Here is a 16,779-nt window from a genome sequence, read left to right on the forward strand (position 1 = left end):
ACTAACTAACTAACTAACTAACTAACTAACTAACTAACTAACTAACTATCAATATTCAGTATACAATACAATAATGATGATGATGTCCTCCCCATACACACTTATACATATGAATTTACTAAATCATTATTATTATTATTATTATTACAAACATTACATTTCCATGTATTACTATTGTTAAAACCACCATCAAAACTTTTATTAATATAAACTGTACCTCTTCATTAAGTTGCATTTTAATTTATTTCCAAAAGAGCTATTAAATTGAATTTCCTCATTTAAATTGTTCCACAGCTTAACACTCAAAACTTAAACACATCTGTTTCTGTTTCTTTGTACACTTTATATTTTTGCTATTGTTTGATGTAACTGGGACCCTGTGTACACAGTTTCGTTCCACTACATGTACCATATGTGATGCGAACGACAATAAAGAACCTCTGACTCTGAGCATTAGTTCTTAATTTTCGTACTTAAAAAAAAATAGAGGAGTCCCTGAGATTATAAATACTTTTCAGTAACTTGAAAAAAAAACCTTTAAAAACAAGCAGGAAGACTATCCTGATGCATGCTCCAGGTAGAAAAATCCAAAAAAGTTCAATCTGGTCCTCTGGACATTCAAAAAAACAAAACAAAGCAAAAAAATCTAGAAACGTTTCGTCTCCCATCCAAGAGACTTCCTCAGTCTGAGGTGCTGTATTCAGCTCAGTCTCTTAAATAGCACCTTCACAGAGTGGATCAACCAGTTTTGCTGCTGACAACCAAAACCAGCTGATCACATGCTCAAGAAGGACCATCAGCCTAACAATGGATCATTAGCACACTGATGACTGTTTACTGTTCACAGAGGGCTGAGTGATACTAGCAATCACAGCATTGTAAGAGGGGGACAGTTGAACCCGGAGGCCTCCACCCCTGTTTAATGATGGACGATTTCTTTTCACAAAGATGGCCTCCTTTACTCCTCTCTCAAACCATCGTTCCTCTCTGTCCAAGATGTGATCATCTTCATCCTTGAAATCCATCTCCAGGCCAGCGGTCACTCTTTCAAGGATGAAGATGTTCACATCCTGGACAGAGAGGAACGATGGTTTGAGAGAGGAGTAAAGGAGGCCATCTTTGTGAAAAGAAATCGTCCATCATTAAACAGGGGTGGAGGCCTCCGGGTTCAACTGTCCCCCTCTTACAATGCTGTGATTGCTAGTATCACTCAGCCCTCTGTGAGTAGTAAACAGTCATCAGTGTGCTAATGACCCATTGTTAGGCTGATGGTCCTTCTTGAGCATGTGATCAGCTGGTTTTGGTTGTCAGCAGCAAACTGGTTGATCCACTCTGTGAAGGTGCTATTTAAGAGACTGAGCTGAAAACAGCACCTCAGACTGAGGAAGTCTCTTGGATGAGAGACGAAACGTTTCTAGATTTTTTTGCTTTGTTTTGTTTTTTGTTTTTTTGAATGTCCAGAGGACCAGATTGAACTTTTTTGGAAGCAGGAAGACTGTTGTTTTAACCCAATATATTATTTCCACTGTTCTTAAATACACTTCTTCTTCAATTTTAAAGCAGAAGACCTCATGAATAATGGATTTATAAAATAATAAAAACTGGCATTATTTATTAATCTAATTACAAAGTACTTTTTTCTAAAGTTTAATTATTGGGTCTGTTTTGTGTACATTACCCCAAACCTCCATGCAATAGGACATGGCACTGTAAGTGGAAATTAAAGTAAAAGTAAACAACTTCTACTTAATAATTTTAATGTTTTTTAAACAATGGCAACAAAGTTTGATCATTTTTATCTGATATAGTCTATATGTGGTTTTCACTAGTTTTTCATTAATAATTATTCCCCAAAAGATTGTTTCAGATACTTATTGAATTTCAACTCCATGTAATTTAAATTTTATAACTAAGCCTAGCTCCACTAAATACCATACATTTGGTTTTCCATTTATTTAAACATATTGTATTAATTTCAATATCAGTTCCTTTTCTACTGTTATTCTTCATGTCATTTTCTCAAAAAAAATAAAAATTGTATTATCTGCAAATTACACAATTCAACTCATTTGATAACCTAAAAATGCCATTTAAAGAAATTGTAAATAACACTGGCCCAAAAATGGAACCTTGTGGAATGCCACAGATTACTCCTGAATTATGAATGAATATTAATATTTCAGTGTATTAACACTGATTATTTAAATTTCTTGTTAGCCATTGTTTGATAATACATGCTAAGGTTTATAAAGTATGCTAGCCATCTTGAATCTCTTTGTCTCCAAAATCTAATCAGTTGTAGATGCACATCCAGTGATCCATTTCTAAGCATTTCATTAAAATCCATCCAGTGATCCCAAGATATTTTGCTAAAAGCAAACACAGGCACATGCATTCACATCATCAGCTGCCTTTGATGGCAGCTGACAATAATACGTGCATATAAACTGTTTTAATATCTTAAAATATAAAATAATTCACTGCGAGAACTTTTTTACAAGTCAACTAAAATGAGAAGTTTAAAGTTGAAAACAACAACAACAACAACAACAACAACAACACAAACTTAAATAAAAAAAAAGAAAATGGCTTCATGCTAATGTAAATGGTATTTCTCATATTTGTAACATAGAAAATTGAAAGACTGGACTAAAAAAGAACAAAACTAAACAAAAACTATCTGACAAGGATTTGAACAACCCAGACAGCAAATATGGGAGAGGTGCTGCCTCAGGTGGACCAGTTCAAGTAGCTCAGGGATTTTTTTCACGTGCGAGAAGAATGGGATGGTACTGTGTACTCTGTGCCGGACCGTTGTGGCGAAGAGGGGGCTGAGCTGTAAGGCAAAGCTCGCTGTTTACCATTATGCCTATGTTCCTACTATCACCTATGGCTACAAACTTGGGGTACTCTGGCAAAGAGATTGTGAACACAGACTGCAGGCTAGCTTCCCACGAACGACAAAAAAAGAAGTTGGTAAAGAGGATGGATGAATCAGAGACAGGGGGAGTTTTATTATCCTATTATCCAGGAACGCCTCAGAGCAGAACCGCTGCTCCTCCATATCGAGAGGAGCCAGGTGATGTGGTTTGAGCTTCTGGTAAGGATGCTCCCTGGACATCTCCCAAGGGACGTTTTACAGGTATGTCCAACTGGGAGGAGACCCCAGGGAAGACTCAGGACACACTGGAGAAACTACATCTCTTGGTTGGCCTGGGAAGGCCTTGGAGTCCTCCCAGAAGAGCTGGAAGAGGTGGCTGTGGATAAAGATATCTGGGCCTCACTGCTCAAGCTGCTGCCCCTTGACCTGACTACAGAACAAGTGGAAGAGGATTGATTGGATGGATACCATACCATACCATACCATACCATACCATACCATACCATACCATACCATACCATACCATACCATACCATACATACCATACCATACCATACCATACCACTTTATTTATAAAGCACTTAAAACAGCAACAAGGCCAACCAAAGTGCTGTACAGACAAAACAACAGGTAACACACAAAGCAAAATACAAAATGAGGTAAATCAGAATATAGACAAAAAAACGATGCAGATAATGACGACAAACCAGTGTGGAGCATACAGGATCAAAACACAGATCATCTTGTGTTGAAAGCTATTGAATAGTAGTGCGTTTTTAAACGGGACTTGAAAACCGAGAGGGAAGGGGCCTGTCTGACAAGCAGAGGTAACTTGTTCCAGAGTCTTGGTCCTGCTACAGAGAAGGCCCTGTCACCTCTGCGCTCAAGACGAGTTCCTGGAACTGTGAGGAGCAACTGGTCCGCTGACCTCAGGGAGCGTGGTGGGACATACGGTTGTAGCAAATCAGAGAGATGGGTGGGGGGCGACACTGTTCAGTGATTTGTAGACATACATGAGTATTTTGAACTGGATTCGAAAGTGAACCGGTAACCAGTGCAGTGAGGCCAAAACTGGTGTAATGTGCTCTCTTTTGCCTGTACTGGTTAAAATTCGGGCTGCTGCATTCTGGACCAGTTGTAGTCGTGCAATGGAGGTTTGACTGATACCAAACAGGAGCGAATTGCAGTAATCAAGCCTAGATGTAATAAATGCATGTATTACTGTCTCCAGGTTATTTTTGGACAATATGGGCTTCAGTTAGACAGCCGCCTCAGTTGGAAGAAGCATGATTTAACGATCATGTTTACATGATTGTTAAGCTTCAGGGAAGGGTCCATTATCACACCCAGATTAGTGACTCTTTGTTTCTCTGACAGGGTTAGAGCGGAAAGGTCGATGCAGTGGTTTGTGATCGTGTCATTGGGAGGGAACAACATGACTTCAGACTTCTTTTCATTGAAACTTAAGAAATTCAAAGCCATCCAGTCCCTGATGTCAGCCAGGCAGTTGAGCAGCGGTTGAATAGAGCATGTACCATTGTTTCTTAGGGGAAAGTAAATTTGACAGTCATCGGCATAGAAGTGGAAGGGCATGTTGTGTTTCCGGAAAATAGCACCAAGCGGCAGCAGGTATAAAGAGAATAGGAGGGGACCCAGTATGGACCCCTGCGGAACCCCCCATTTAAGCTCTGCCTCTGCGGAACTAAAATCCTTGATGGAGACACAAAAAGATCTGTCAGTGAGGTAAGATCTGAACCAATTGAGGGCTGATCCTGTGACGCCCACCCACTGCTCCAACCTAGCAATGAAGATCTCATGGTCGATGGTGTCAAAGGCGGCTGGATGGGTAGATGGATGGATGGATGGGTAGATGGATGGATGGATGGATGGATGGATGAATGGATGGATGGATGAAGACAGAGATTTAATGAATGAATGGTGTCGTGGATATTTGAAGCATAAAGATGTCGCCCCGTTTCTCACACCAACATGAGACAGGATGAAACAAGCTGCTTGTTCTGTAAAAGGTTTGCGGTGGGGTCAGGTTGAGGTCAGATCAGCAGAGTTCAACTCATGTGAGGTCTGAATGTGCCACCGGACAAGATATTACTTCTGAAAGAAAATTCAAAATGCTTCCAATAAGTGTGAACTTTAAATTTAAAGTGTGTCCCTCTCTGTTCCAGGTTTAGATTTAGTGAGGCGGTTCAGTCTTACTCAACGTCTCGTCTCATTAGAGGAGGAACACACAGCTTCTCGATACAATCGAAGGACTGAGGTCATCACTTTGATTTGATCTAAAAATGTCCGCAACAGCAAGTCTTAATATTCAAATTGTTTCCACAACAAAATATTGGATGTAAGACATTAAAAGTTAAAGGAATTAATATCGCCCGTCACCATTCACACCACAGTTTTACACTAAAATCATTTAATGGTGAGAAATGATGGAGTTGTAGCAGAAACTTTAAAATAAGATCTGATCAATAACAGTAAATAGCTCTGAAAATACATTTATGCAATATTATTATATCTTGCATTACCTATTAGTGTTTGGAGTGTGTGATGCGAATGACTATTACCGCTCCAAATGTTTGCTCAGAATCTGTAAAGTCACTGAGGTATGGCACTTCTGTCTGGCTATGGTTAAGTACCTGTGGCAGCCATCTTGAATTGGGTTGACTCCAAAAGACTCAACTCTTCACCTACACCTCAAGGATACGGGACACAAATGTTCATATTTTGGACAGAGAAGACAGATAGTTTGGGGGGTGGGGGGGGTGAATGAAGCTAATTATATAAAACGAGATTAAACAGAGGAGGAAGTCTCAGATTTCAATTTTCAAACATTTATAATGCAACTTTAGGCCTGATATCCAGTCTCTTTCATACCTTTCAGGAATGTCATCCATGTGTCCAGAGTGGTCCATCTGTGAGTCAGACTAACAAAGACCCTAATGAACCTCTATTGTGAGGCGTGATAGGACAATCTGCATATGCATCTATCTTTCCTCAGCTTTATAACTCGAGCCCCGCACTCCCTGTTCTTTGAATTGTGACAGCTCCTCGAATGAGAAGCGAATGTCTTCTGTTACTAAATAAAGTCCAGTTGTTTTTGTCTTGAACTTTTTTGAGTTGACTCGAGAAGTTATAGGAACATCTATTGATTACTGTATGGGAGTTTCATTAAAATCCATTCAGTGGTTGATCAGATATTTGGCTAACATACAAACACAGTTAACTTGAGCCGTTAATGCCAAGGTTTTAAGTATCTGTAAAAATGGTCACAGATGTAGCCAGTCCTGTGTTTTCTGTGGCGACCATCTTGAATCAGGTCAACTCTAACAGCTGTAGAGGCACATCTAACGATCACCTTCTGAACGTTTCATTAATTTTTCTTCAGTCATTCATGATATATTTGGCTAACTTTACACACTTTGTGACACCTTTTCTGATGGGCAAATATTAAACCCTGAGAGCTTTTTAGGATTTCTGCTGCGACGACAACGTGCGGCTTCAATGCGAGCGCTGCTGCATCTCCTCGGTAAAACAGGTGTGATATTGCGAAGGGAATTCTGGGTTTATCGATTAACAACTCAGACATTCACATGTTTGCCTCTGCATAAATACGGCAGCAGCGATCCACAGAGCAAACAACGGAGTTAACCATAAACCACATAGACAGAAACAAACTCAGCTGGCAAAAACCTGATTATCCCCTTTGTCTTTAATTAAAGGTGTCAGACGTTCAATAACTCAACTATGTGGTGGACACAGCACACAGCAGGTCAGCGAGCACGTTGCCATGGAAACTCAGGCGTTTCAGGGTTGAGAGGAGGTGAATGTGAAGGATGTTTAATGAAAACTGCAGTGCTCTACAGCAGCCGGTGTATTTTTATTGAATGCTGTCGACCCCAGCACCTGTTTTCCTTGTCAGAAATGGGCTGCGATGCTCCGACTGAGAGAGAAGTCCACGATCTTAATTACTGCTGCGGTTGACGGTCGCTGAGGGAATTACCAGCAGGAGCAGACTGTCAAGTAAACCTTACATGAGACGGCTATAATTACCTCTGAGTAGCAGGTATAAATTAAGTACAGTTGCCTGAATCTGTGATACAGATCTGAACACGTATCACCCGTTATACATGTCCTCTAAGGAATGACCTTCAGCCAGTGTTTGAAACTAAGATCATTTTATGTTGAGAGATGATCAAGTTAGAGCTACTTTGGTCCATTCTTTAAAAAATTACAAACAAAAACATGATATGATGCAATATTACAATATCTCATGTAACGTGTTATTGATAATGAGCAGGGATTTTGAATGAATCTCAGATATTTCTTCTTCTTTCAGCTTTTCCCTCTTCAGCTGTCGTCACAGCGAGTCATCCTCCTCCATCTCTGTCCTCTGCATCCTCTGTCCTCACTCCAACTACCTCCATGTCCTCTCTAACTGCATCCATATATCTCCTCTTTGTATTTTTCCTGGCAGCTGCATTTCTAACATCCTTCTACCAGTATACCCACAGTCCCTCCTCTGGACATGTCCAAACCATCTCAGTCTGGTCTCTCTAACTTTATCTCCCTGTTGTTCAACCTGCGCTGTACCTCTGATGATCTCATTCCTAATCTTAGCCATGAATGAGTCTCAGCTACTTCCACACTTAATTTTATTTCAAAATCTGTAAAAATTGCAGAATCATTTTTGTGTTTGCTAAGGTCAGTCAGCTGTGGTGGCCATCTTGAATAGGGTTGACTCCAAAACTTCATCTGTTTTATACGTGCAGCCGATAATTACTTTCTGAAATATCAAAGTTCATGCTTAATAATCCAGGTAAAAAAAAATCCAACAAAGTTAAGTCAGGTCCTCTGGACGGTTTCTTCTTTTTGTTGAAACATTTCATCCTTCATCCAAAGAACTTCATCAGTCCAAGGAGCCACACACACATTAAAAAAAAAAACCTCAGTCCCATAAGGAGCACACTCACACAACGGGTCAACCAGTTTGATGCCAAACTGATGACTGGTTGGCCCACTATGTGAGTGTGTTATTTATGGGACAGAGTTTGTTGCAGCTCCTCGGACTGATGAAGTCCTTTGGATGAAAGATGAAATGTTTCAACACAAAGAAACCATCCAGAGGACCTGACAAATTTGGTGTACGTTCTGAAAGTTTCTCTAAAATCTGTTCAGCAGTTCATGAGATATTTTGCTAACAGACAAACAGGGTTAACTCCAACAGTTATTGCCAATTTTTTAAAGCAAACCTGTTGCAAAGAATCTTACTGTTAAGCAGAACAAGCGCCCTGAAATCCAGTTTTAAGCGTCATCGAATAAAGAGCACATTAGTGACGTGAAGGAGCCAGTTTTACGGGTGTTGTGTGTGTTTTGGTTACCTCCTCCAGTTTGTATGTGATCATGGTGAAAGCTCTGAAGACGCTGTCGGTGGAGCCCGTGATGGTGATGATTCTCTCCGGACACGAGCCCTCGGAGATGTTGACTCGTGCGCCGCTCTGTGAGGCAAGCAGCAGAGGTCAGGGGAACAGTGGAGAGAAAACAACAGCTCCAAAAGTTAGGAAATATAAATATATATTGGTGATTATGACAGTGTGCAGTGAGTTAGGCTGGACAGATCAAAGTACGTACTGTAGTATATTTGTGAGTATTTTTCATAGGTGAAAAAGCATTCAGGCTCCAAGGTCTTTTGTTTTCAGAATGTGACAAAGTGAGTTGTCACACTCAGAGTGTGTGCTGATGATGACTCTCAGCTACTACCACGTCAAACTTTAACTCAAGATCTGTAAAATTGACTGATTTGACTTTCATTTTCATGTTGGCAAATATTGATTAGCTGTGGTGGCCATTTTGATTTGACTCGACTTCAGATTTTTTCAGTTTTAGATGTACGTCCAGTGATTACTTTCCGAGAGTTTCTTTAGAAAACTGCCCACTGGCTCATGAGCTATTTTGCTAACAGACAAATAAGGTTAATGTTAAAGTTTTAATCAAATATAATGAGTAACTTTTGGGGACTATGTTTGAATGACTCAGTTACACACAGCCCAATATCTGTAAAACTGACTCATAGAAATCCGTCTTTGTGTTTTCTAATGGTAGTAAACTGAGATGATTATCCTACATTGAATTGGCTCCTAAAGATTATCAGCTATAGCACATGCAGTGAATATTTCCTGGAAGTTTCATTCAAATCTATTCAGTAGTTTATGAGATATTTTGCTAACAGACATACTTGCCACCAAATAGCTGTTGGCAACATTTTTATCAAAGACCTTGTGCGATTTTAAAGTTCTTGAACTATGTGTTGGGGGTGAGTCTCAGCTACCATCACACCAAAGTTTAGCTCAACATCTGAAAGTTTTTTGGGGCTTGTTACCATCTTTGTGTTTATTAAGATCAGTTGGCTCTGATGGCCATCTTAAACCAAGGTAACTTCAAAAGTGAATCATTTGTAGATGTTCATCCACTGATTACTTCCTGTAAGTTTCATTACAGTTGACTCAAAGATGCCTGAAACATTTTGCCAACAGACAGACACAAAAACAAGCAAAAACACTTTTTACTGGAGGGTGATAACGAGCAAGGACACCTTTTTTTTTTGCTCGCTACCAAAGCTCTTGATCTCTCCTGAACCTTTCATCTTATCTAAATTTATTGTTTTAATCTTTATAGATTAGTTTCCATTAAGTTAGAATCTGCACAAATTTAAAAGTTAATTTAGTTTATTAGTTTCTATATTTGAGTTTTTAACGTTAGCCAAATTTAGGTTGAAGTGAAACAGTTTTCATGTCTTCTGCTGGATTTCTCATGTCAGCATTTAAAGGGGAGAGCTGCAGGAATAACTAGACATTTCTATTTTTTATTCTTCATTTATGCTGTATTTGCATATTAATGTTTTGTGTGCAGTTCTCTGTCTTGTGCAATTTTTCCTTTGATTTTTTTTTTTTTTTTTTACCCTTTTAATGCATTATTTAAAGAACTTTGAAAGTTCTCTGTGCTGAATGGAAATTCAAAGACTTTGGTTCAGACTTGAAACGAGGAGCCATCCTAAAAAAAACAAAATACAGGTGGGGGAGAAAATATGCTAGTTTCTCAAGCTGTCTATTTTATTTAGCAAAAGTTTTCAAAGTTGTCAAACTCTGCTGTAAAACCAGAGTGTGGGACTGAAAGCTATAAATCATCTCAGGGGCTGTTCATGTTTGTTGCTTAATTCCATTTCAATTGATCAGATTGCAATCAGATCATGCTAATTACAGATGTGAACAGCCTCAGACAGCACTAAAGACACAATCGGTTCTGAGCCGGGCTGTAGGACCTCCTGCTGAACTGACCTGACCACACACGAGCTGCAGACGTCTTACCTGTAAACCTCCAGGAATAAAATGCAGCTCAGCCTGTGTCTGAAGACACAGAGTTTTTGTTCATTTAGTTTTTAAAAAAATAGGTAAATCAGGTCATCTGGACAGTTTCTTTTTGAAGAAACATTTCGTCTTTTGTCCGAAAGACCTCATCAGTCTGAGGCTTGCCACCAAGTACTGTCTTATAAATAGCACCTTATTAATGTGTTTCAAGCCAGCCTGCTGTGGAATTCCCAGAAAGTGGTTTTACACATGCAAAAAGGGGACCATCCGTCCAAAACAATTGATCATCATGTACAACAATCAAATGTTTGAGGCTTGATGGCCAACTTTTTACTCACAGAAACAGCCTGAGGACAAGCTGGCCGAAATGTTTCTTCCAAAAAGAATTTTTTCCATGTCATGTTTTTGCCTCTCTGTCATCGGTCATGCCCACTTCCCCGCAGCTCATCAGCGCTCAAACACTGCACCTGTTCCTCGCCCTATTCAAGAACACCACTCACCACTAACCTCTGCCAGATTATTGAACCCTCTTGGATGTAGATGCCCAGTGCTTCACTTACAGTCTTGTTTGATCTTCTCGTCTCAACCCCACGCCTGCCTTATGGAACTACTGCTCTGCCTGCTCCCCGTTCTCTCGTTTTGCTATTCTGAACTTGTTGCCAACTACCGTATTTTTCGCCTATAAGTCACATATTTTTTGCATAATTTACATGAACTGCAACTTATAGGCCAAAGCAACGTATTTATAGATTTTTTTCCCATATTTATAAACCAATTTTTGACTGAGATATGACCGTTTTCATTTATTTTGACAGAAAAAAAGAACAGTTTTCCATTTCAGCCACTAGATGGCAGCAGATTAGTAGTAGCAGTAGGGCATGCTGTTGTATAATGTAATAGGTAAATGTGGCTATAATGACAAATTCAAAAATGTTCAAGACAAAAACAACTGGACTTTATTTATTATACTATACTTTATACTTTATTGTTTTTGTCTTAAACTTTTTTGAATTTACCATGTCCAGGATGACGGAGAATCTTCGCCAGCTTTTAATGGCACAATCGGCTTGCAGTAGTCCCACCTTCGTTCTGCTCGATGCTTGGAGCAAGTCAAACCAGCTGCACCTCCCAGGCGAAATGCAGCTAATTTGACCATTAAAGTGCATTTATTAAGTAAAAGTTCAAATGAGACACATCTTTGCTATAATTTTGAGCAAACAATTGTTTTAGGTGTTTATTTTGTTACATTGCAAAGAAATGCAGAGGCTCGTCCCTCTGCACGTGCCCGCCACTTCCGCAAATCGGGTTTTGAAATACAAATTATTTGACTGTCAAAGTGCATTTATTAAGCAAAAGGTAGACTGAGACACACCTTTACTATAATTTCGAGCAAACAAATAATTGTTTTTAAGTGTTAATTTTGTTAAATTCATGTTAAAGTCCTCCCATGCACGCTCCCTCGGCCGCCATTTGGCAGACCATCAATTTTTGGGACAACACCAGCCCACATTTCTGGATTTGGCCCACATTGCCGTGTTGTCAGCAATGACGCGTAACAAATGCGTCACGTCAGCAGTGACACATCATAGATGCAACGTATACGGCGAAGCAACATATTTATGGATTTTTCCACTATATTAGACATATTTGGACTGACACGACTTATAGGGCGTTGCGAAGGGTACGGCGGAAAATACGGTAATCCTTTTGGCCCACTGACCCTGAATTACGTATTACCTTTTGGATTTGTTTCTGGACCTCTGACTCCCTGTGCTTGACCCCCGCTTGGTCTCTCGGACCCTGCTTTTGGATTGCCCCCCTGACCACGTTTATCACAGTGCTCCTCCTCCGCTGCCCTTCAACCAGTGACGGTGAGGTCATCTTATCCTTCTTACAGGTGGATCCCATCTCATCTGCCTGAGAAGGTTAGTGGCTGTTTTTCTGTTCACGATCACGTTCTCAGAAATATACAGACCGCTAACTTTCATATCTCTGCAGATTGGGCCCAGCACTGGACCTTGACTCCCACCAGAGGTTGCATTACAATAAACTTTTAACCCTTCTTGCTGGCCAGCTATTTTACCGAACCCTAAAATCTGATTCATGTCAGTCCAGATGACATTATTTTTTTTTTTGATTTATGTACCTGGATGATTGATCTTACAAACTTTTTTTTCCCCCATTTAGTTTAATTTTATTTCTTTATTTTTCCCCCAGCTACTTTTCCCTGGATGACCAGGAGCTTTGAGTTTCCCTTTTGTTTATTTGTTCTGATGGTTTTAGGGTTCACGGTGGTGTGTCAGCAGGTACGTTGCTTTCAAATCACCTAATTGGGGGAGTGGTGGCGCAGAGGTTAGAGAAGGTGGGCCTGTGATCAGAAGATCGTCAGTTCAAGCCCAGGTACCGACAACATTAAAAAAAATGTGAGTGGGGTAGGTGAAGCACCCACACCTGCCACCACCTTCATTCGCCCCACTCTGGGCCCATGAGCAAGGCCCTAAACCCCCATCTGCTCCCTAAACAGGTCTCTCTTGAAAATTAGTTATTGCGGCTCAATGAGACTACCTGGATAAATAAAGTGTAAATGAAAAAAATAAAAAAATAATTGAACAAAACACTGATGTTCTGTTCACGCGGATGGTTGTCAGCACACATGTTTCGAGGTACACTTTTAAACAGCAAGGTGTGATCTCTGGACCGCAATCAGATTACCGGTACCCAAAACAGATAGAAGTGCAAGGTCTGAACAGCTTCTTAGTCATTTTAGGACTGCTAATTTCATTTGAGAGCTATTTCATTTAATTCATTTAATTTAATTTCACGAGACTCCGCGATGACGTTAGACTCAAAGCAGTAAATAATGTTATTAACTTATTTTTATTTATATGAATGTTTCTGTTCAGTGCCCTGAGATGACTTCTGTTGTGACTTGGTGCGGTATAAATAAACTGAATTGAATTTATTTACGAGTCTTAGGGACACACAAAGACAGCGCTCTGACTTCAGGGATCTGCTCTTCCGTTGGTTCAATAAGTCTTTATCCCTTCTGTGACTTTATTTTGGAGGAGAGTAGAGATAAAAAGCAGCAAAGGTCAAAACAGCCGGGCCGGTTGAATAGATGGCTGGATGCGTGACTGCTCTATCCGGCTGCATTGTCCCGTAAACGCCCCACTCCTCTGTTTATCTTCTGCCTCATAAAGCACAACGTAAAACCTTTTAAGCAGTAAAAGAATCAAATGTGTCGCCACTAGCGCCAGACTAATTACTTTTTAATACTGAGAGTTAACCAAGAGGTATTAGTTTGGCCGTACTCTTGAGATTCATAAAGAGTGGACTGAGGGGCAGATGGAGGGGGAAAAATAAGTTGTTTTAATTGGAAAAAAAAGAGGAAAGGGATTTGGTGAGAGCTGCTTGAGGAAGTGAAGAGTAAAGAAAGAAAGATAGGGTTTAAATTGAAAAGATGTTTTTATTACCCAGAAGGTAATTTGGACAATAGATGTGTTTGGTTTGCTTTTAGGGTGCAAAGCTCTCAAATAAGATTTTCTTTCTTTCTTTTTTTTATTAATTCATCAAACTGCCTGCAAGTCTGAGCAGCATCAGGACCACAGGAGATTAAACAATGTTTTCTCTAAAGATGAGCTGAATAAAAGCGCCTCGTGTCCTGACATGTAAAACGGAAATACGGCGCTTGTTTCCGTTAATTGTAATAAAAAAGCGCACATGCGGCACACACTCTCACACGGCACAAACACAGCACAGACGCTGCACAAATGATGAAAAGTCGTGCTTTTGAGCCGTAAATCGGGAACACTGTACCTCTTCTCGTATTCGTTTCACAGTCTCTCCTTTCTGAAAAGACAAAATGAAGGGCGGCTTTAAACACAGTCGAACAGGCTTCAGCTCCAACATCACAACGTCCTCGACCTCTAAGTAAGGCTGCCATTTTAAACCTTGAAATTCTGCAGAAATGTAAAAAAAACAAAGCTCCTAACCTCGAGTTTTTCTGCAGTGCATCCTGGTGATGTCCTCTACTCTAACTCTGCATTACATTTCAGAGATATAAAGCAGGGAGGCTTCACATAAAGGCTGCATACTGAAGGATCAGCGTGAACCACAATATTTTTGTCACACTGGCTTTTTGATTGCTTCTTCTCCTCTACTCCACTTTATTCTGTCTGAAGTCCGCCCAAGCTCCTCACACCCTCGCGTATAACCTGACACTTCCTCACAAGAAGATCAACAGCTTCATCTCAGAGCTGCTGGTCGGTTCTAGTTTTGGAAAATAGAAAATCTGTGTTCTGTGTGACGCCACAAGAAATCAGGGGTTCGGCAGAGACAGGAAGGAAGGAGTCATAAGTTATTTGTTCAAGATCTGCAGATCACATGCCTTTCAAGGTGCGCATTAGTAGCAATCTTTATTTCGTCACATCCTTTGTTTTCTGAGATTTATGGGTTTCTGCACTACATGGCACATCCGCTGTGATATCTTTCTTTCCAATTATCTGTATTCAATTATTTTCCTCCTTCCTCCCTCTCAGGTCTTTCAGGGCTCGATCACGGAGGCTTCTGAAGCAACACTACCTTTCCTAGCAGACACTAAAAGCACCCACAAGGGGCCAACAGTAATACGTCTTTGGAGCTCGATTTCAACAAGAGGCTTGCAGTCAATGCACTAATGGTTTTGTTTGATGGATTGCCATAGTGCTTTATGGCATGTTGAGTGGGGGTGGGGTGGGGGGTGGGGTTTGCAGAGGGCTGGTTTGAGGCAATTATAGCTAGGATGAGGATGCTCAGGAGAAAGATTGTTTGGATGATGCTACTGTGCTTGCGATTAACAGAATCAAGGAGAGGAAGATAAGGAGGAAGTTGTGAAGGGTGCCATGCAGCTACTGCTCAAAATTTGGTCTGCTGCCTTCATACATCTCCTCCTACATGTCACAGCGTGAGTGCAGCTACAGCGTGCGCTCTCAGGACATCATTACATGCAGTTTTCTCTCTGTGAGGACTGAACTTGGCAAAAGGGCCTTCTCCTACTCGGCTCATGTTTCCTGGAATATCTTGCAAAAAAATCTGAAACTCTCGACCTTGACCTCTCTAAGTGGCTTTGAACATCTGCTAAGTTCTTTGTAAAAAAAACAATGCAGACATGTTCCTGTTTTCAGTGTTGTACATCGCTTTACAATCTAGCTGTTTTTGTTTAATTTTTTAATACCATTTTTTCCATTTTTCTTTCATTTATGCTTCTCAATTTATATGCTTTATTTTATGATTGTCTACTGTTGTCATCACTCTTTGTTAAAAAAAAACAGGTCTCTCTTGTAAAAGAGTCCCCGAGGCTCAATGAGACTAACATGTATAAATAAAGGTTGAATGAATGAAAGTTATTGTCTTTACAGCCCAACAAAAGTTTGGGACCTTCATTGTAAGAATCTAAGCTGACAAATTATCCACTTTTTGATGTCTAACCTGTATAAAATGTATTAAAGAGAACCGACATAAAAAGAAATGTGAAAGCTGTGGCCAGTGATTCTGTTAATCATACACTTGGGTTTGTCACTCCCTGACAACAGCCTTAAAACAAGTAGATAGAAACTCAGAGTTGAAAGTAAGCCTCAAACAAACAGTCTCGGTACAAGAATAGTGGAATATACTGAAGAAGTTTGTGAAGAGTTAGGGGCAGAAGCATTGATCATCACACATGTCGTCTGCAGTGTTTGATGTGGGAGATATGACAAATCAAACTTTGATGTCCAGTTTAGAAAAACAAACAAATTTAAAGTTCTGATACAATGGAGGTCTATGAGGGTTTGAGATGACACTCTGCTTTCTGAGAGGATTTGAGAAAAACGTAAATCCAATAGCAGTAAAATAAGACAAAAAAATCCTACATTGTGATAAACTGTATGCAAAGTGTACAGACTGTGGCAATTGGAAAAGTTATGGACAGTTTAGACAGCTCAAAGGTTTGTGAATGAAATAAAGTTAAACACTGTCTAGCAAGGCACCGCCCCCCAAAATAAAATAAAAAATCTGATTTGCGATTGTGTAAAACAATACATAAATAAACCTTGAGAAAATTGCCAGTTCTAACATTTAAAATTGCAAACCTTTACTTTGTTTCTACCATGACTGTGCTGTGGAGCACCAACAGGGCTGGGACTTCTCATTACTTTGACAAATGTTATCTTTTTCGACAAAAATTTGGCTGCTTTCATGTTTGTCATTCTATGTTGTGCTACCTAAAGTCACTATTCGCGATCAAGTTGCACAGAAACCTATCGATAAACTCCCATTCAGATTTTTAAAAGTAACTACTGGAGAAGAATCCAATTATTTTTCTTTAATAATGGTTACCTTTTATTTAATAAATGTTTCATGTAAACATAATAAAAAAAATCTCACCTTTCCAATGATGCTGCCAACTTCCTGAAAACAAAAAGATAAAGATAATTAGGTTTACTACAATAAATGCAAACATATACATACGTATTATATTGAATATATATATATATATGTATATAT

General features: G+C 39.7%; 1 protein-coding gene across 1 annotated transcript in view; it reads right to left on the reverse strand.

Moving 5' to 3' along the window:
- LOC119417570 (poly(rC)-binding protein 4) overlaps nucleotides 1-16,779 on the reverse strand; it is a 55,948-nt gene that overhangs the window by 21,234 nt on the left and 17,935 nt on the right. The window contains exons 3-5 of the mRNA XM_037684806.1: nucleotides 16,660-16,683; nucleotides 14,074-14,106; nucleotides 8,275-8,391 (exon numbers count right to left, since the gene is read on the reverse strand). Of these exons, the coding sequence (XP_037540734.1) occupies nucleotides 8,275-8,391; nucleotides 14,074-14,106; nucleotides 16,660-16,683 (174 nt within the window). The remainder of the gene's footprint in view (nucleotides 1-8,274; nucleotides 8,392-14,073; nucleotides 14,107-16,659; nucleotides 16,684-16,779) is intronic.

The sequence above is a fragment of the Nematolebias whitei genome, chromosome 11 (genome assembly GCF_014905685.2).
Source record: "Nematolebias whitei isolate Nwh7 chromosome 11, NemWhi1, whole genome shotgun sequence".
Taxonomy (NCBI): Eukaryota; Metazoa; Chordata; class Actinopteri; order Cyprinodontiformes; family Rivulidae; genus Nematolebias; species Nematolebias whitei.